Source organism: Rhea pennata, chromosome 4, assembly GCF_028389875.1.
Source record: "Rhea pennata isolate bPtePen1 chromosome 4, bPtePen1.pri, whole genome shotgun sequence".
NCBI lineage: Eukaryota > Metazoa > Chordata > Aves > Rheiformes > Rheidae > Rhea > Rhea pennata.
Genome location: NC_084666.1, coordinates 11,131,259 through 11,153,319, shown reverse-complemented (window position 1 = coordinate 11,153,319; position 22,061 = coordinate 11,131,259). Strand labels below are relative to the sequence as shown.

Genomic DNA, 22,061 nt, shown 5'->3' with positions numbered 1-22,061 from the left:
TTGGACTTGACATTTGCTAATGTGCAGGGAGAAAGGGAAATGAATGGAGCATCAAAATCCTGCCTCCAGTGTGCAGATCTACAGTGCAGAAAGGGTAGGTAAGTGCTAATTCCTCCAGTGCTGTGGGTATTCACCTCCTTTCAGTCTCTCTACCCCCTCAAATCTACAGCATTTTGTCTGAAGCATCTAGCTACCTTTTGCTTACCAACAGGACCACAACGAGCAACCTATGAAAACAAACTCATAGATAGCATCTGGCCTTCATTTTGCACAAGCTGTAGATACTTTTGATTGTAGTCATTGTTTAAGGTTAATAAAAGTGGACAAGCATTAGATATTCAGTATAAAAAGCATTCTTCTGAAATATATGCCACAGTGATTACTGGCATTAGCTATAAAATCCCTATGCTGTTCAGATGCTCTTCTAACCAGTGCCAGCTTCCACAGGGCAAGAAACAAACCAGTAGTTTTCTTCTCTTAAAAATGGAAATGATCAAATAATATTCTTCATACAGCTTATACTGAAGAAAATACAGTAGAGTTTGTTACTCAGGTTACGTGGTCAAAAACCATTTTACCATGCTTTCTAACAGTTTGAACAGAAAGTCGTGAAGTCAAGCACAGAGGATTGCTTTCTATCAGTTCTTGTACATTTACACACAAATACTTACATTCCTCTAGCACATATACTGAAGAAGAGGCAACGTCCAGAAAGCTCCTACAGCCTTGCCCACCCTGAGTAATTCCCTCATTCAGAAGTAAACTGAGATTACTCAAAAAGAGTGGTACAGTTCAGCGTGAGCAAAGCTATTAGCATGTTGTCTTTTATCTTTCCATTTCACATCTCAGAAATTGCCAGTGCTCCTGGAGCAACAAACATGACTTCTCTAAACCGAGATCACACAGAATAACAAGGGCCTGATTCTTATTTTAGACAATGATTTAAAGCTGATTGTGCCATTCTTACTCATGCAAAACTCCCCAAGATAGCTGAAGGACAGTAGGATTAGGTTCACATCCTAGCTAAGTTGTGTTGTTTGATACTTCAATATCCAACCAATAGCACTACTGTTCAGAAAACTGGTTTTGAAAATGGCCTGTTAACATCTCATTTTAGTCTGGCAGAAAATTTTTTTCATGGTGAAATGAGCAAATGAACAGTTAAAGATCAGGTGCTTGTTGTTAAAATCAATATGGCTTTATAGTAACATTTTGTTCTTCCAGCATAACAGAGGAACAGAGTGAGTGTTTTAACCAGCTCATCAGATGTGATCAAAGGTACATTTGGAGACAATCAAAACATAAAAAAATGTTTCCCCATTTTCTTAAGAAAAAGCTTAATTGACTATTTTTTCCTGTATATGCTATTAGCAAACTTACAGTGGAAGCACAACTACAGTGTGAGTAGCAGAGCTGGTAACTTTTTATGAAATGTTAACAATACACAGTATGTTACAAACAGATTTCAGTCTTCAGCTATTACAAGTAATAATAGAACACTGAAATTAAAAAAAAAAAAAAGAAGCTAATTCAGCCCATTTTACTTCCTTGAAGCATATTCAGTAGTTACATTAAAAACAACTTTATAGAAATCCTGTATTCAATAATTTAGAGGGAAATGCACTTAAAAGGGATTTCTACTGCACATCTTTAAATCAGTTACAGTGAATATTACTATTTATCGAACTCAGAAGAAATAAGATATTCTTCAGACATTGAATCAGATGAGTAATTGTGACAAAAAATAAATTAAAAACACAGAAAATGTCTGTTTTATAAGTATGCTGCTGCACATAGATGTTCAGTATTTGCATCAATCCTTTTTAGACATTTTGAAATGCAGAACAAAAATAGAACAGAAGCATTCTTTATAATGATTACAGAATGATTTTACAGCAAAGAAGTTACTTTTAAGGCACATCAGCCACTCCGTATATACTTCACTTCCATTAAAATCCAATTGTCGATTACATTTCGTTTCCATAGATTCCTTGAATTTTATGAGGAAAAAGAAAGGGGCAGGATTGTGTTTACAGGCAACAAATCTCATTTCAAAAGCAGTGCAACAGTCAAACTGCTGTGTGTCTGCAGACTGGGAAACTGCTCTAAGATGAGCATTAAGTGACAAGAACTGACCTTTACCTCAGTAGGAATGAGGATCTCTGATAAAGCTGTCCAGTAGCTCAGAGGTAGTAGCTATGTACCGTATGTTGCTTTGGTTGCTCTGGCAATTACATAGTTTATTTAGATTAAACAAACCTGAACTTTTTCGCTACATTGCTACTTACAAACAATCTGAGCTCGTTTCAGCTCTTCTTGATGTCATTTTAAAATTAATTCTTCATTTTGCAAAAGAGAAAATGGCTTGTAATTTCCTCCTTTCAGTCGCTAGTTTTTCTAATATTTGGCCATCTCAGGCACATATTTGTACCAAACTATTTGTAACTTCCAAAGGGATGCCCTTGAAAATAAGTCTTAATGTCCTTTCTTTAAGTGCAAATATTTAAACAAAAATCCGATTTTTCATGACTCAAAGCCTTATTTCATTAAAGGCTCTGGTAAGTTATGGACTTAAGACTTTGAAAATATCTGTTGTTTCTTTAGTGAAATCAAGCAAACTTCTAATACCTTTGGTGCAATCATGTAATCCTTACTTAGGCAGAACTCCCACTTAAGTTGGCCCTTAAATTATCTATTGAATTCACATCAGAATCTTAACATCAGCTTCCTTTTTCATGGTTAAGTGAATCAAATGCTTATGATGAAAAACAGAAGCAACAACCAAAGTTACTGCTTTATCATTTCTACTTATGCCATAGAAACTTGAAGAGAAGAGAGATTAGACACCTTTCAGACAGAACAGGGAGTGTAAAGAAGTGGACGTCTAATGAGTCTCAGGTCTAGATTCAATCTAGCTGTTTCAAGAAGCCTGCTGTATTAATTAAATTTTGTTGCATTTCAAAGAACTGTTTACTATGGAAAGATTAATCTGAAGCAGATTTCAAATCCTACTACCTATGGAAGGAGTGATATGCATAATAAAACGGAGCAGTATTTTCACTCGCAGATTACACACCTTACAGCAGTACAGCTGGAAAGGGGATGCAAATGTTCAGCTGAATCTTACACTCTGTATGCATTCAGTGATGAATGTACAGATACCATCTTGTCTCTCTCTCTACCCAACAGTTTATGACATATTATAAATCTACAGGAAACAGAGTTTGCTTTAATAATTACTCAAACTCTTTCCCCTCCCTTTCTCTTCCCCCTTCCATGAAAAAATAATCTGAAGTCACAAACTAGAAACACAAACATGGAAAAGGAAAGAAAACAGCATTAATACTAAAGGTATGGAGCAGCTGCACTTTCATTTCAGATTTGTTCACATATACCACTGACTATCCACAATGTGCCTTTTTGATTAAAAAATAAAGGATTTAGTTGCTCTAAGACTGTAAATATGAAGGATTTAAAGACTTCGGCTGTGTGGTGATAGCTCTTCCTTTGAACATCTGCATAGCAGACTACCTCCAACCACCTGTCTGAGAATGAGAGCAGCACCCATCCAGCCCCTGAGATGAGCCCTTCTGAGGAGGGACTAAAAGGAGCAGAGGAAAAAGTTCCCCAGGGCATACACAAGTTGAGCTGGCTGGAAAATTGATTTTTTCCCCCCCCTTAGAAAATGTTAGTTCAGTTCACCAAAATGATTTTGTTTGAATGGAAGTCAGTTTACAAAAGGCCTCCCTTGCATTCAGGCAAGCTACCTGCTCCAAGATAGCAAGGTTCTGAGGCCACTGATCTGACAACGATGGAGCAGGAATTTGCTGCCTGGCAATCCAGCAGGAGGAAGGAACAGATGGGGTCATGGAGTGCAGGTGCTCTTTTTCAAATTTTGTGAAAACATTCAAAATTCCTAGGTGTCTCTGATTAATAGAAAATCCTGGAAGATGGGAAAAACATTTCCCATCCAGCTCCATATACTAAGACTTCTCCAAAGAAAAAGAAAACCCCATGCATCACGTTTGACTTAAGCCCTATGTAAAATCACCATTCAGAAGGTTTAACAGTACAAAGGTTTATTTAGAAAAGAGTTTGGATTGTTCTTTAGTTCTTTTTTTTTTGGCAAACATTTAAAATCTTTCATAACTCAAAAGACTGTCAGTGCCTGATACCTAGCATCTTTCCCTACATAACAAGTAAAAGCCAATTTCTTACTGGGACAAGCCCATCAGAGGCCCCAGCTGCTCTGTGTATAAATACCCAAATCTGCTATTCCACCACCATACCACTTCATCCTTCCCTTTCAATGTTTTTGCTTTGTTTCCCACAAAATTCCAGAGCCCATACGAGGTCACTGCCTCCCAAATGCAGTGTGTTACCCTACCATTCTCCTGGTGATTCCCCATGTTCTCCCTCAGGGTTCAAAAGAAATCGCCCCCTTCCCTATTTACCCATCCAGACTCCAGCACAGCTTCTCCAGCACCCTGTCACCATTCCACACCACAGTGAATGTCCTCAGCCTCCCCCATCCTTCGATCCCCATGCCCCACACCAACACTCAGCACCTCTGTGGGAGAGAGCCTGCTTCCTTCTGTCTCAGCACACACACTTTCCTCCCTTCTTTTTCAGCAAAGAGCCCTTTCCCTTTCTTTCAACTCCTGTTCCTGTTCAAGGTGAATCCTTCCTTTCTATCCCTCCAGCTCAGTGCCGGAAGTTCTTCTTCTTTTTCTTGAAAAGTATGTGTTTAAAGGACCTGCGGAAGTCCTGGTTGAAGATAGTGTAAATGACTGGGTTGAGGGAGCTATTGCAATACCCAATCCAGAAGAAGAACTTGAAGAGAGTCTCAGGGATCTCACATGCCTCCCGGCAAATACCATAGAGGCTGTAACTGAAGAAGAAAGGGAACCAGCAAACTACAAAGACCCCCATGACCACGGCCAGCACAAAAGTAAAGCGTTTCTCCCGGGCCTGGGTGACCTTCTTACGGCAGATGCTGCTACGCTTCCGTTGACGGCGGTATGAGAAGAACTGCATGGAGCGACTGCTAGATCGGGACAGACGGCTGCTAGAGTGCTTGGAGGAATATGAGTAGGAGAAGGACTGGCTCTTGCTGCTTTTGCGGGGATGCTCCTCCCGACTCCGCCTCCGTCTACTCTCTGAGGTGCTGCTCTCCTCCAGCTCAATGTCCTCCAGCTCAGAGGCTTTGCGCCACTGGTGCACTGAATAATGTCCGTTCTCTCCCAGCTGCATCCTCAGGGAAGTGCAACCTCTAGCAGCCCGGCTCAAGCCATTCTCAGTCTGGGAGGACCCCTCTGGCATCGTACGCTTCTCGGAGAGGGTCCTGGTCCTCAGCTTGGCCACGCGGTAGATGCGGATATAGACCAACACCATGATGAGGCAGGGGGCAAAGAAAGACCCAATGCAAGAAGAAAGGATGTACCATGTCTCGTCGTTGAGCTTGCACTGGGGAAAGACATCTCCCTCGGGGTCCCGGTACACGGAGATCAATGGTGGGAAGGAGATGACAGCTGAAATGAGCCAGACGGTGAGGATGATGGCCTTGATCCGCCGGGGGGTCCGTTTGAGGTTGTACTCCACCGCCTGCGTGACAGACCAATACCTGTCGAGGCTGATGGCGCACAGGTGGACGATGGAGGAGGTGCAGAAGAGCACATCCAGCGCCTGGTAAATGTTACACCAAGCCTTGCCGAAGTACCAGTAATTCATGAGCTCGTTGGCTAAGGAGAAAGGCATGACCAGAGTAGCCACCAGGATGTCTGCGCTGGCCAGAGACACCAGGAAGAGGTTCTGGGGGGCTCTCAGCGCCCGGCTGGTGAGCACGGCTATCACCACCAGCACGTTGCCCACAACGGTGAAGACGATGAGGAAGCCCACCACGGCCGCCAAGCCGGCCACGGCCGCCGGCGAGTAGGGGGAGGGCGGCTGGAGGAGGGCCGCGGCGGACGGCGAGGCGGGGGGCAGCGCCAGGGAGCCGTTGGGGGCGCCCAGGCTGGCGTTCACCACCAGCAGCAGATCCATGGCGGGTGTGCGGGGCGCCGCCGTCCTAGAGAGCCCCGCGCCGCCGCCGCCGCCGCGCCGCCCCGCGGCCGCCCCTCCGCCCCGCCGCCCCCATCTCCCCCCGCCGCCGCCGCGTCCAACGGCCGCCGCGGCGCGCGGCCCCAGCGGCTGCGCCGCCCGCCCGCCCCCAGCCCCTCAGGGCAGCGCAGGGCAGCGCCGCCCCGCCGCGCCGCCCCCCGCGGCCGCGCTGCCTCCGCCCGGCCCCCGGCGAGGCGGCAGCGGGGCACGGCTCGCCCTCGCCGCCCGCCCGGTCATGCCCGGCTCCGCGCAGCCCCCGGCTCCGCAGAAGACGCCGCCCGGCCAACGGGAGTCCCCGGCGGGAGCTGGATCCTCGAGAGCGGCAGGGTCCGAGGCAGCAGCGGCGGCATCCAAGCCCATGGGGAGCGGCGCCCGGCGGCGCGGCGCGGCGCGGCAGCGCGCTCTCGGCGAAGTCGCGGCTGCCCGGCGGCTCCGTCCTAGTCTTGCATCGCGCTCCCAATCGGCGGCGTGCCGCGCCGCGCCGCGCCGCGCATGCTCAGTCCCGCCAGGTGAAGCCGCCGCGCCCGCCCCGGCGCAACACCCCGGCGGGCGGAAAAGCCGCCGCGGGCGCCGCCGCCGCCGGCAGCCCTGCCGGGCGGGCCGGGCGCCGTCCTGCCAGCGCCCGGGGCGGCGCGGCAAGGCGCTGCCTGCCCGCCCGCCCGCCCGCCCGCTCTCTCCGGCAGCGCGGCCGCGGAGCCGCCGCCCGCTCCCCACAGCCCCGCGCAGTTTCGGCTGCGGCCGCCGCTCTGTGGCCGGGCGGGAGCTTCCCCTCGCCGCGGGGCGGCCCTGAGTGAGAATCGGCCGCAGCGGCGGCCGCGTCCCGCGGATAAAAGTTCGCGGTGCCATGGGGAGCGGCGGCGGGCGGCCGAGCCGCTGCCTGCCCTGGCGGCCGGCGCCCGCTAGGGGTCGGGCTTGCCCGCCCGCTCCCGCGCCGCGGGCGGGAGCCGCTAACGGCCGGCCGCGCGCCGCGCCGGCTGCCGCCGGTTCCCCGGCCTCGCCTGTGAGAGCTAGATGTGTACATATGTGTATACACATATATACGGACATATATGTATTTTTTAAGCATCAGTTTAGTGTATATGTTCGCCTGGGCAGAACCTTCTCCTCTGCCATATGGTTAAAATTCGCTGGTAGCACGGCTGATGTGAGCGTAAGCTGTCACAGAATCATAGAATCACTAAGGTTGGAAGGGACCTCTGGAGATCATCTTGTCCAACCTCCCTGCTCAGCAGGGTCACCTACAGCATGTTAGACAGGGTTGCATCCAGGCAGGCCTTGAAGATCTCCAGAGAAGGAGACTCCACAGCCTCTCTGGGCAACCTGCTCCAGTGCTCCGTCACTCTCACAGGGAAGAAATTCCCCCTCACGGTCAGGCGGAGCTTCCTGTGCTTCAATTTCTGCCTGTTGCCTCTTGTCCTGTCACACGGGACAACTGAAAAGAGTTTGTCCCTGTCCTCTTGACACCCTCCCTTCAGGTACTTATACACATTGATAAGATCATCAGTCTTCTCCAGCCTGAAGAGGCCCAGCTCTCACAGCCGTTCCTCGTAGGGCAGACGCTCCTCTGATCATCTTCGTAGCCCTAGAGGTGCTAGGACACTTGGACACTTGGTCCCATTGTAACACAGCTAGATCTAGGAAAAGATGTAGATGTCTGCAGCAGGAGACCAGGACTTGCAGGATGCAGTGATACAGAAAACTATGGCTTGATTCAGATTCCATGGCTAGTAGCTAAATTTGGAGCTGCCTAAACTCTTCATCATGAGGGTTAGAAACTCTCTGTATTCATCTCTCTCGGTGACAGGGCACCTGGAAACAGGTCAGATAAAGCTAAACTTCACAGAGTGGCCGCTAGTGTCTAAGGGGAGCAGGAGCAAAACTCTGGAGGGTTCTTGGCTTTAACACTGAAAGCAGAAAAATTGAGATAATCGCTTCAGTGCTTTTCGACATTAAGTGTAATGCTTGCATGGTTTGGACTTTCCCATGGCAAAACACCCATTGGCTTTTGGGGTTTTGCTGAGACTCTGGAAGACAGGAGAGGTTATGGTTACAGTAACTGGAGGTAACTGGTTCAGAATGAGTGTGGTGGTTTCACTGTGCTCCTTCCTGGCAAAGGAAGGAAGGGAAGGGGCACCAGAGGCTTTCCTCATTCCCACCTGTTCCCCATTCCATCTCTGCTATGAGGGGGGTGAGGGACATGTCTTTAGATCTTCTAAGCAGACAGCCCTTTGACTAACATTACCTTCAATTGTAAAGAAAGTTCAAGAGATGACTGTAAAACTGAAGTCAGGCCACTTCAATGCTTATTTGTTTATTTATTTAATTTTTAATGGACCTGTCCAGGGGAGGGTGGAAGAACCTAGCTGGGCATAGCTGTAGTTTGTGGTAAGTCTTCTGCGTGATCCTGAGAAGAGCCTCAGTCCTACTGCACTGGAAAATACTTTTTCCCTTCTCAAGCTGCTACCTTCTGCCAGTCTTCTCCTCCACCCCTCAGGGCCTATTTTTATTAGTAACACATAATCTAGGTTATAATAGTATAAAGACAACAGCACTATGTATCTCTTCTGGGGAGCCATTCTTGGTGACCAGGTTTTGGATCACATATTCTCCAAAGCAGGGAGTGTCCTGGTCTCTTGGTTATTATGCTTGCTTTTTTTGTGCAGTCCTGGAAAGAGTCTGTGCTTATATTATAATGACAACAGTAGCGTAACCCTACCCACAGAATTAGCTCTGTTCATTTAAGGTGAGTTAATGTCCTGAAATCATTCACAGCCAATTGCTTCAATGGTTGTTTTTAATTCGGGATAATATATTGTTTTTATGTTGCATGGAAATGTTACCAGTCTGTGTGGGATGGACACTTGGTCCCATTGTAACCCAGCTAGATCCAGGAAAAGGTGTAGATGTCTGCAGCAGGAGACCAGGACTTGCAGGGTGCAGTGATACAGAAAACCATGGCTTGATTCAGATTCCATGGCTAGTAGCTAAACTTGGAGCTGCCTAAACTGTTCATCATCTTCCTGCTGACTTCTAAGGGAACCTGGGACTTTGCATATAGGCATTCCCAGTCTGAACAGCTGTCTTCTGCCTCCCATGTAAGCCCCATCTGCACACAGAAATGCAATGTCCCTAGGTCTAGTGAGGGTCACAGTCTGGTAGACATGTTCTGCTTACTGCTGCCAGGATCATACTCTCTATAATACAAAAAAATGAGGAGTGAAAAGAGCATATAATATTCAAGGAAACTCTCTTGGTGTCTAACAGTTAAATCAATAAAATATGTGGTATTATAATGGTCTATTGGTTTAAATAGAACAGCCTGGGGCTTTGCAGAGGGATAAGGGATACTCATTTGATTCCTTTTTTTGGTGTAACCAGTGCTGGCTCCTCTGTTTTCCATCAGTTTGTTAGGTAGGGTACACTGGATTTTGAAGGGTAGGAAGTGAATATTCTCAGCTCTGATAAGTAAGAGAAATCTTATAGAGTTTATGATCTAATAGTTCTCTGGTAAACAATTTACTTCTTTTTTTTCTTTTCCTTTTTTTTTTTTTTTTTTTTTTTTTTTTTTTTCATTTGAGAACTAATCAACAAACATTGTTGCAACTGCATTTCAAAGAGAAAGGATACAGTTTCAAAACCGAACTTTACCAGGTAACAAATAAGACTGAAATACAGAAGCTATAATCATCTTAACAACCAAAGCATAACATACAGAACAAAATGAAATATAAAGCTGCTGCCTCTTCAAATCCCCCTAAATAAAAAGGCAATCTGATAAGGAGGGCTCTTTATAAAAGTCTGCAAAGCCACAGTTACATGGATGGAAGCTGAAGTTATTAAAGTTCAAACAGGCAGTAAACTGCACATTTTTAGCAATGAAAGCTAAATAGCTACTGAAACAGCAATATTTGTGGCCAATTCTTCATATTTGAATCTTAATAATGATATCTATGAACTCAGAGGACAAGGTGCAGGAATTTAAGGTCTAACCTTCAGTGTGACTAGCTTTAGGCAGAAAGCTAGAACTTAGGACCAAACTGGTTCTATCTGGGTTTAAAATATAGCAAATACAAACCGTAAAATCATATGAACATTGATAATCAAGAACTAACTGTTCATATGGATATATTAGCCCCATGATATTAAATTCCTTTACTACGGTACTTAGAAAGTTAAACTGAGCAGTCTCTCCTATTGAATTTTATGAGCAAGTATGACTTGAAGTGGTACAAGCTGGAACTGGAAATAAACTCTCAGCTAATAAGTCTGGGCTTCGGATTAAGAGAGATTGAAATTTCCAATAGAGATTTATCTGTACTCTGCTCAAAATAAGTCAATATAGAACTTTCAAAACAAAAGGAACCAGACAAGCAAAAGTCTGAGCGGTTATTTCTATTCGCCAATTGTAAAAGATGCAGAAAAAAATGTATTAAGAGTAATAAGATCTATGTTGTTTTCCAATTTCTTTACAATACCACTAGAGTTGTATCGTAGTACTGGAATAATTCAGTCAGTAGAACATGCTGACACAATGAGCCCTAGGCACACATGTCATTTCAGCAGAACTTCAGTGAAGGCAGGGAAATAACTTTGAGCTTTCATCCATGTAACTGAGATCTGGTTTGGGTCCTGTATGCCTAAATAGCAGTGTATCACCAGAGTTCATGTGTATGGAGGTGGGTGAAGTATAGGCATAGATACTAAAAATGATATACCCCCAAGAAACTCTGCTTATAAAAAAAGTAGGAGAAAGGAATGGGTAAACAGCAGTGGATAAGCCAAATGTGGTCATGCTTTTGGAAATCAGTGGTTTGATATAAAAAGCAAAGACTAAGGTTCATAGAAACTTGGCAGGATCACTGGGCAACTTGCTGTTCTTTGTCCTTCCCAAACACTGCTTTTATACTGATTTCAAATGCGTTTCTCCTTTCTGTTCTGATTCTTCTTGGTCTTTAATTGGATTCTCTAGTTGGACTGACCTTTAATTTAGTTTGATTTACAAGAAGACTGGATTGACCAAAGAGGCCTACCACCTCCTCTTGAGTTTAAATCTGGGGAAATAAAAGAGCTGTCACTAAGGGAATGATGTATGTCCAGTGCTGGCCTGAAGAACTCAAGTCAAACTCAGGCAGTTATGAAAAGTGACATCATCCCAGGCACTAAAATTGATGGAAAGATTCCTATTGACACCCACACCTTTCTGCTTCTGTGAGGTTGTATGAGAACATTTGCTCTGAATAGTGAATTCGTCACTTAGAAGTGCACACTATTCTCACACACACACGTAGATATAGGAGAAAAAAAGTTCCAGCTGGTCTGAGCTTTCAGACATGATTTTGTCACTTCCATTTAAGATCTGAAGATTTGTATGCCCAAAAACTTGTCTGCTTTTCATTTGCAAATGTAGCAGCTTTCTAGTGAAAAAACTACCCCTCTCTACAAACTTGCCTCTTTATACACCATGGGTGGAAAGATGCTATTAAAAAATGAACCTCTCCTTCCACAGAAGCACAAAGTTAACATTTCTAAAGGAAATATGCCCACTTTCTTCAAAAAGATATTTGATACTTGATTTTCAGTGGGAACCAGCTTCCTTATTTCCCCTACACAACTTTGAAACTGCATTTTAGATTAAGAGGAAAAAAAAAAAAAAAAAAAGCTCTGTAGGGCAGTCTGATTTACTAAACATCTGGTAGTGGTTTTTAATCTTTCAAGCTAAGCTTTTCCTCAAAAGTGAAAATTATACAGTCTTACCAGCTGTACAAAAACTGGTTGCTGACAAAACATTCTGAGCATCTATATATTTTTTGAGACATGTTTTGTGTTATAAATCAGGATGCCATGATCAAATAGAATGGGTTAGCAGGAATCTCTGTAAGTATTTAAAGAGATAAGCTGCAATGCAAACCATGGGATAGCAAAATGGCATAAGAGGATAAGACTAAGTAGTCTATCTTGGATATTGAGAGAAAGGAAATAAATATAAAGAAATACACAGTTACTTTGGAAGGGATTCCAGGTGCTGTAAAACTTGAATATCAGTTTCACTGGAAAGACTGTGAAATTCCATGTCATTAAGTAGACATTGAGGTGTAAATTCTTAAAAGGACTCAGAGTAAACATTCAGAATCTGCAAATGGAGTCACATTTTCAAAAGAACTTAGTGCCAACCCTCTTCTGTTGTGATGCTTGTAATAGCATTTGTTAAATTTTTCTTTGAAAATGTAGCTAGTTATTTTGGTATATAAAAGAAAATTGAACTCATTTGCAAATCTAGGCATCAGTTGACTTTTTGTTTGAAAACATACTTTGGTACAATTATATTTTTAATTTGTTAACTGTCCCAAAAATATACTTAATGCTAATTTAAATCTTAAAGATTTTTTGATGCCCACTATAAAATGGGAATTAATGTTTGGGGAAAGAAAACTATAGGCTTTTCTTTTTAATCAATATTTAAAATATTGCAGCAGAAATGTGAGAATCCAAACAATTTTATGGAAGTAACTTTTGCTTTTCGAAAGAAGCTAACTTTTAGACTTAAACATTTTTCCATTTTTTTTAGTAGAATGTCCAGTGAAGCAGAAAACTTCGATTAAATTTAGTCTGGTTGAAACCCATTTTTCTTTACAAAAGTATATTTCATGACAATTAAGAAGTCAAGACCAAATCAAGAACAGTTTATTTGTTTTTTTTCTTGATGTAGAACTAAAACTCAGTCACCATGTTAAAGTTAGTATTACACTTGAGCTGAAATTGAACAGAGGAAAGTGTTGGTTCAGCTCCCTAAAGTAATTTTTCTTCTGTCACCTATTTTTAACACTTCTTTGTCTCTTAATAAACAATCTTTCTTTATAGGACAGTAAAACAGAAGTCAAATAATGTTAGTTGGCTGAATCTTGGCTTCATTCCTGGAAGTCCTTTTTGTTATTGAAATAAGAGCAGATCAGCCATTACTGTGTTTCAGAGAGTGCCATTGATTCAGCCGTTTGTAACTAAACCTAGAGTTACCACAGAAATATTTGTTTGATTCTCCCTATCACTAGGAGGTAGTCATAAAAAATAGATCTATGTCCCCTTTCTTCCATTTTGCTATTTGTACTGTTCCTCTTATCTACATTCATTCTAAAGCTTCTTCATTCCTTATTTATTTAGTCAATACTTTAAATAGCCTTCTCAGACACCTGTACCGATAGCTATGCCATTTGCACAGGATGAGTGTATTTTTTTTTTTAGGACTCTGCGCTGTATTGAGAACTCTTCCACATGATTTTGGTGTTCTTTTAATCAAGGTAGATATCTGCACAGTAATGTGTATGGGAAGTGCAACACTTAGTTTATCGTTCCGAACTTACACCAAGCATGCATTTTTTTTTTTTGCATTTTGGATGAGGTTGCTCAAATTTGTAACCTCAGTCAAAAAAAAATGATGTATAGAAAACTTATCTGTGATATTGTTTATTTCTAATTTGTTAATTGCTGGGCCTGTTTGTTAGGCGTAAGTTTAAGACATGTTTTCATGACATATTTTCAGTTGATTTAATTATGAGATAGATCTTGGCAACAAACGCCAACATCTCCACACTCTTCATTTTTCTACTGAAATACATATTTCAACAGTAACGATCCTGTAGAAGAATCCATTCCAATGGATTTCAGTGAGGGTGGGAGGCAAGATGAAATCTTGTCTGTCACCAAAGTCCATTACCTTCCAGCTGCACCTACTTCCTAGCATACTTCTGATTATCTTTGCTTGGTATTTTGAATTGTTATGTGAGGGACTGCAAAAGCTGATACTACCCGCCTCACGGTTCATTATCAGATCATATCCCTTGCAATTCAGAACAAGAGGCGTCTGTCACCTTGCATGTTGTTCTACGGTGCTTTGTAGGAGGGAGGTCTTGTCTGTACAAGATCAAGTAGAGGAAATATTGCCATGTCCCCCGAGTCTGTTATGAATGGCAGCTCCAAAGTAATATATCTGACTAATCTTAAGACTTTCCATGGGAATAAGAGCAGATTCTTTATTTCTTCTTTCACATCAAACCTCAGGGACATACGCAAATCTTTTTGTCCTTTTCATTTCCTTATGTCTATGCTACAGTGATTTGATTTGTATTTCTTAATTTATCATTTTTCAGTTCTTCAGAGGCTACTTTAAGCTCATGCAGATTTGATTTCTTCAAGGCATACATCCAGTTCTGCCATATTCTCTTATTACCAGAATATGATATTTTTCTTGCAGTGCCTTGGAGGTGTTCTGCTTTTCTGTTCCTTTACTCCTCTAAAATAGGGTGAGGTTGTCTTTTTCCAATTGTTGCTCCTCACTGGATTCCCATCATTGCTGCCATTTCTGCTTTCAGAGTCTGTCTATCAAGATAGCCTCTTTTATCCTTTTTTGACTGATCTTTTTACTATTTTATCTTAATCCTTATATTTCTTTTTTCTTTATTTACTTTCCTATGGCCTTAATGTATTAAATAGATTTAACTTTGCGTTTTTTCTGTAATAGCATCCCATGTGGCATTTCTAATCCACTTTTCTTTCCTAGTTTTAATAAAGAACAGTCTCTGCTGTATTAATGTAAAATTTACAAATGGCTTCTCATTCTTTTTGTATAATGTCAAATATAGTTTCTGCCATATCTGAAAGTCTATTTGAATGGCAGAATGGAAAATCTTTCCTTATATATTCATCCTTCATTTTAGAGCTATTAATCTTTCTTGGAATCTTTTTTTTATAATAATTTCTTCATTTTCATGATGGTTATGTATAATTGATGTTCATATGCCCCCAGTGTCTGAATTTCATCATACACAGAAAAGATCTACATGATTTTTAGTAATGCTATCGGAGGAGAGCCTACATTTCTTCACATATTTCATTATGAGGAAATAGTGTCCCTCCACTAAAATGACAATTCAATCAAGAAGCCACTTTTCTCTCTGAAGTGAGCCTTGTTGGTGTTTCTACACGGCATCTGTCAAGTCAACATATCATTGATGTCACCTTTGACTTCACAAGTAAGGACTTGTAAAAGCAATATTAAAAACATCATTCTTCATCATATTTATTTGTTCCAGCTTTGTGTTAGATGGTGGTCATTTTTACATACGCACTTCAAATACTTCCAAGAAATTCTAATATTCCTTCTGTATTATAGTTTTGCACTTCTTTGATGATTTGAGACTATTTCCAGCCTGTATTACAAATTGTGTTGTCTAGAAAGGAGCCCAATGTTTGGAATGAGTTTGGAATACTGACTTCTAGCAGGCATTTTCTCCCCACCTTAGCAGTCTCTCTCTGGTACCCTTTTTGCTGCCCACTCGAGAATTGTCCACAGATGAAAGACATGCATTTGACATATTACTGTCAATACTTGGATTTGTTCTCAAGCCTGTAATTCAAATTATGCTTGTCCTTCTGTGTTTTGATGAATGGGCCTTTATTTTAGAAATAACAAATAAATATCAGTAAATATACTCAGTGTCAGCAAAGACATACCCTTCTACTTTCATATCCTGTTTGCTTGACAAAGCATTTCAAAAGTATGGACTCAAGTGTTGTGATTTTTCTGATCTTATCCATATAACTACCATTTTTCAGCCTCTGCAGTATGCAGTAATTTATGCTCTAGGTCCGTAGCTAGCTAATAGCAATCATCAAGAATATTAGGTAAAACATGTCAAAAATTACACTGCACCTTTAGGAACAAATTATCTACTAAATATGGTGAGCAGAGGCTTTTCCAAATAAGTATAGTTTAGCTCACAGAAGATGCACAGCAGGAGTAGCAGCAAGCACTGTAGCCTGCTGTTATCTGTCATGCAAAGGGAATGTTGACTTCAAGTTCACTGTAAGTTCAAGAGATCAAAAAGACATAAATCACTGAGTTTATCCATTGGGCATAGGAAGACCATAATCAATCAGAAACTTACAGTATCTATTACCAGTTCTTGATCTGTTGGATTACTGCAGCTATTGGAAATGGGAGACAGTTTAGCACAGTACTTAACATTCCCTTATTTGTATTCTACTTGCTTATCATAGCTGTATGAAATTCAGCTAACTCCAACAATCTTTCAGTCTGGAAGATGAAAACATGAAAGCCATACAAACTATAGGTCATACAAACTAAAATAAAAAACATATTGAAGAAGTTTTAAATACTATTATGCAGAATCAAAATTTATTCTGAAATTGAACTCTTAATACTTAAGAATCACTAATGGCTGGTTCACAGCTCAGCACAGAAAAAAGATCCTACCTAAACATGAATGTTCACATATACATAGCACACCAGCATGAGCAGTAAATACCAACACATACGCTCTGTTATTATAAACAGTCTAAATATCTGCAACATTTATCTCCTGTTCCTCCTCTTCAACAGATTCACACAGCATTCCTATTACTTCAAACACATTTTGATGTGCATTGCAGAGGGACGTATGAAACATACCTGTCCCTTAACTTTGCTCTTTCTTGAGCTAGCTTCATGGTGGGAGTGTTCATAAGATCTCAAGGAAATACGCAGCCATAGGTAATGATGTTACAGCGACATTATTAACAGGGTCAAGTCTAAAGACTCCAAATGTCAGTGTGGATCAGACAGGTCTTATTGTATCTGTTTAAGAACAATGATTCTTACACAGTTAAATTATTTAAGTGAGTAATGTTATGATTACACAGCAAATTAGGCAATGGAAGGTATTTCCTGCAAGGAAATACTGATGCATCATGGATTTGCTATCTCTCTTGATCTTTAATCATGAGCACCCCACTCAGATTTTCTCATACATGCTATTTATACTTAATCAATCCAGTAGGTTCAAATCCAGCAGGCTCGTATCAACCACAATTAGAGTTAGGTTACAAGTAAAGAGTTTGCAAGCAAAACATTTCTGAAATTGAATGGTTTATATAGCATTTGTTGCTTCCCATTACATATTTGACTATCTGCCATGTTATCATAGTCTATCAGTAGTGTCACTGGCAAGTTAGCAACCGTGTTCCTCCTGGCAGTTTCATAACTTTGTTTCAATGCCTTTGGTTAGGCAGAAATGCTTTTGATTCTCTTCTGTCTCTAAAAAAATGGAGTGAGATGTATAACAGTTATTTTATTGATGCTAATTTTCAGTATTCCATTACATGTATTGAATGGGTAGGCAGAAGGGTCAGAGCTTCCTCTACTAGTTAAGCTGCCACAAGCTGGAGTCAAAGACTCCAGGTGCAGATTCATACAAAATTATTCTGTAAATTGATGTCAAAGCCAGCTTCTTTGATGACCTCCTTTAAAGTATTCCTCTTTTGTGGTGGATACTTTCTGTTTTCAAAAAGCTTACACAGGTCCTCTAATCAGATCTTACTACCAGCTTTTCTCAGGAAGGCATTTGCAGCAAACTCATCAGACTGACTGGGCAGCCTCCAGGTAAACAGTCACTCACATAACCTTATAATTTGGCTTTCATTTAAATCAAACAGTTCTAGGCAGGAGGCTTGATGAGTCTACCCTTCGTCCTGCAGAACACACTCTGCTATGTACTCAAGAGACTATCTCAGTAATGAGACTACCGTGATGCTCTCTATTAAACTCATAGCTGATGCAACTCCACACAGAAAACCACCCTGTAATTAAATTGTTCAAAATATGAAGATCAGTGTGTTTTGCTATCCCTTCAGACCTAATTACTTGCCAAAACACACTGTGTGCAGGGTGGGAATTAATATTAATTAGGAATCTTCTTGAACTGTAGATACAAGGAGAGGAAATGATCATGAGATTTATGCAACTCTCATCTTTAAAAACTGTAATTACAACAACAACAAAGCCCCATCTCTTAGTGTACATAAAGAGGCTAGATGAGGACTTTAAATACAGGTTAAGATCAACCTAAACTGACTGCATTCCACTGAGTACATCCTGGTCTATAGCACAGCAAGTGACAGGAGAGGAAAGCCCCTCATGTGCATGCAGCTGGTAACAGCGTGTTCAGTAGTGTTGCCCATGGTGGTTTTCAGCAGCTGAAGGATTGCTGATAACGCTCTGGGCCATGATGGTGTGCTGCCAGATGTGCCTTTGCTATCACCCAGCTCCTCCTCCCCAAAGAGAAGGGTGTCCAGCTTCTATGTGGCCCTTTCGAAGCAGGAGGGCATGTGCAGGCCCAGGGCACACTTTGTATCAGATGTGCCAGAAAGTGAGGTTAGGGCAGTTTATGGATCCTGAAGGAGCAGCAGAGCTGCAGGCGTACTGCTACGTGCCAGACAGCTCAACCTGGGCCTAGGGGCTCTGAGAAGTTGATGTCCCTCTTTCTTGCTCAGAGTGTGAAGGTCTAATGAACCTTGGAGCTGTAAATGACATTTCTTCTTAGTGCAATACTAGTGTTCAGTAATCTAGACCATATTCAGAAGACCTAAATGCCACTCAGTTTCAAACTGATTGAAGAAGAACGAGGCCTTCAGAGACACCTATCCAAGAGGAAACACAAGGCTCAGGAAGCGTAAAGTAGAGACGCTTCTACTTTAAAATATACAAGGCAAGCATTGAACAGACAGAAAAGCAGAAATGTTGGCAGGGTGTACTTTGTTTATAACACTATTACATGGAACAAAATAGGATGATGGCATTTGGAATGAATTATCTAGTATTGGAGGCTGTCCCTTAAAGATTACAGGTTATAATAGAAGATATTTTTAATTCGGGATTTCCAATAACTGCCAAGAATATTTTTTAAAAAAAGGATTGTATGTATATGAAAAAAATGGCTTCTTTTGTAATTTCTGGTAGATTGCCTGATTAAAAAGGGCTTATAAACAGTCAGTTATTCTTAAACACAATATGCTTAATTGTTACCTTCAGTGTTTGCTGTGTGACCTGAAGGAAGAGCATTTCAAGACCAGTTTAAAGTATCAGATTTTGTGACAGGGAGTGTGATTTTACAGAAAACCTTTTGAAGGACAATATTAGTAGTATTATACTCCTAATTTATTTTGAAAGGAGATGCAGAAAAGATATAAAAAATATGCTGAAACATAAAAATTATTATTCACTGCACCTGAGATTCCCAACTCTTGCAAAGAGGCAGTGTTTGCTTTCAAATGCTAGCATCCATGACTGTGTATTTATGAATTCATTGCAACTGCAATGAACAACACTTAGGAGTGTTTTACATTAGCTGTTAAAAGCATGAATCAGATTGCCACTTTTGTAGTGATGTCATCTTTTATTTCTAATGTATTTTTTTATTCTTGGCATGCTATCTTAAACCAATGATCTCAGCTGCTTCTCACCAATGACTTATATGTAAGGTCTATATCCAGCACCTATAGGAAGGGAATCATAATAAGCCTGTAAAATGTGTTAGTGTTCATGTTTCGAGAAGCTGGCAGCAGATTTTAGGTGCATATCCCCCAATCTGACTTATTTTGAAAGTTACATGGAGGGCGCTGAACAGACTGCACAACTGAAAACAGTGAAAATGTCAACAGGCTGTACTTTACTTTGTGATTTCAATACCTGGAAGAGAATGAGATGATATTTAAATATCTTCAGCATTTGATCCTGATAACAAAAAGTGAAGAGAACATTTGTTTTAGGAGTTTGCAGTACTCCTAGATTGGAAACCTCCATGATATTTGTAGTATTCATCAAATAATAAAATCTGAAGAATCATGAGAATGAATATTGACAAATGAAGACAGGAATATACTTTTAATCTGAACAAATCTACTTAATGTTATAAAGAATCTTATATTCATCAATTCTTCCTTCAAACCCTAAGATTTAAAAATTATATCTCAAAATTAGTAATAGACATAAATAAGCATAAATAAACAGATCCTGGGACACTAATATTTCTGGGGGTAAAAACCAAGTCCTTTTATGGATCTTCTGCATTTATTTTAAAAATTAAAAAGAAGACCCCCAACAGTTCCAGATTTATTGAGAAATTGCTCTAAAGTACATTGAAGAGAGGAACCAGCCAGCCTAGCTATTTTCTTTTAAAATTTCTATTCCTTCAGTGTTTAATTAACTGGTATCTCAGTGTCCCTTGCAAACTGCAGTAAATCCATTTAATGACTGAATTTACTAGAAAAGATGACTTAAACTTAGAGTTATCAGAAGAAATATTTCTTTAAAATAATCAGAACAAACAGTTTACTTCTTGGGCTAAAAAAAGAAATGTCGTGGCCAAGACAAGTACATCCAGATACAGTCATGTAATGTCTTTATAGAATGTTTGATAATAAAAAAGAATTTCCTGCTGTGAAGATGTGTTTAATTTGATCTTTACTGTCTTTATCTTACTCAAAAAATATGGTTCTGATTAATTTGAAATCCTATAATGTTATTGCTCTCAGCTGATTTTAGACAAAAGGGCAATCACCTTGCTGATGGAAAATTCTTATTTTGTACAGCTGATGTAAAGTTCAGTTGTCTAAACATAGATGCCTAGCTCCCGTAGCATATCCTACTTAACCTCCAGATACTGCTCTTGGAGGCTGTGCAAGCCTCATGGGAATTTCTCAGATACTGTAAGGCATCTGACATGATGTCTTGTGTTTAGGCCTGTGTTTAGGCTTTTGTTGCCTGTGTTTGGGCAAATGAAATAATCTGGAAGTCCAGAATTTATGTATCTTATTTGAAAGACTCAAACATATTCTGTTTTAGTCATATAAAAATTTTCATTTTAAGGAATTTCCCCCAGAAAATGTTATAGAAATCAATATTTTCCTGCAAAGCACACCAATATTGTTGATTCATAATATAGCTGACAGAAGAGTCTTTCTGCCAGAAATATTTGTCTAACTCTGCTTACTTGGAGATGATAATCGGGAATTGGCAGAAATGAGACTGTATGATTGTTCCAGCGGTTGCTTTCCTGTGTGTGCTTCGAGGTTTTGAGGTGTGTGACTGATTCTCTGCCAGAGACTTTCCTTTTGTCTTAGGTAAATACTTTTACGTCAGACTAGTAATCATTTTGTTGCTTGTCATCTGGGGGGAAGCTGCTATTTTGGGTTCTGATCCCTGCCTCAAAGACTCCTTATGTACTTTATGCAATGATCTTTAATGGAAAAATTGGCATCCAGACTTTGGCTTCCCTGTTACTTAGAAAGATCTGCTCACTTGTTACTACTCCTCCTGGCCCAATTACTTTCCACTCTCAAACAGAAAACTTTCATCAGGGGACCTGAGAATCCTCTTCTTCCCATCCCTTACAAGTTTTGGCCTGTCTTTCCAGAGAGGTAGGAGAAAAAAGTTGGAATCCCTCAAGGCAAATGAGGTTTTAACAGCCATGAATTCCCACTCTACTTCCCTTTCTAAAGAGGAAAAAAAACCCCACAAACCCTGGCTTTGTGCAATTGTATGTGAATGTGTGAATGCACATGCACTTGCAGGAAGAAGAGGGATTGATATATTTTCAGTAGGAATACACAGAAATAAAATACAGCATTTTCCTGATACTGACTGAAGTTGAAGGTGCCTCAAAAACAAAGATGTTTTCTCTTCTTTACTTAGCTTACCAAAATCTATCTAAAAAGGCTTTCAAAAAATACTTTAGAAATTGACACTTAAAATCAAGCCACACATATTCATCATCCCAGAAACCATAGCTATTTCTGCAGATACTGAGCTAGAAGATAGCGCAATTTTATCCTTGCATCTAAAATGGAGGGATGTTAAATAAATACAGGTTCAAATTATGGAAAAAATTGATGAATATTTGATTTTTAAATAATGATTCCTCTAGTAATGCCTACTTAACTCCACGTTTTAATCTACAGAAGTCACCACAGAAAGTATACCATTTCCTCAGTAGATTGTTTTCTTTATGTCTTATATAAAAACATTTTTACCATACATATGATAAATGAAAAGAAATATATGTTTACACTAAGTCTGCTGACCATCAACTGTCAATACACCAAGTATTGACATAGGTGTCCAGTCTACCACTTCC

The 22,061-nt window shown here is 40.9% G+C and overlaps 1 protein-coding gene across 1 annotated transcript; it reads right to left on the bottom strand.

The window, feature by feature from the left end:
* Window positions 1-4,704: 4,704 nt before the first annotated feature.
* Window positions 4,705-6,042, bottom strand: ADRA2C (adrenoceptor alpha 2C). The gene has a single exon (XM_062574638.1). It carries the CDS (start codon window positions 6,040-6,042, stop codon window positions 4,705-4,707), a length of 1,338 nt encoding a protein of 445 aa, XP_062430622.1.
* Window positions 6,043-22,061: the final 16,019 nt, after the last annotated feature.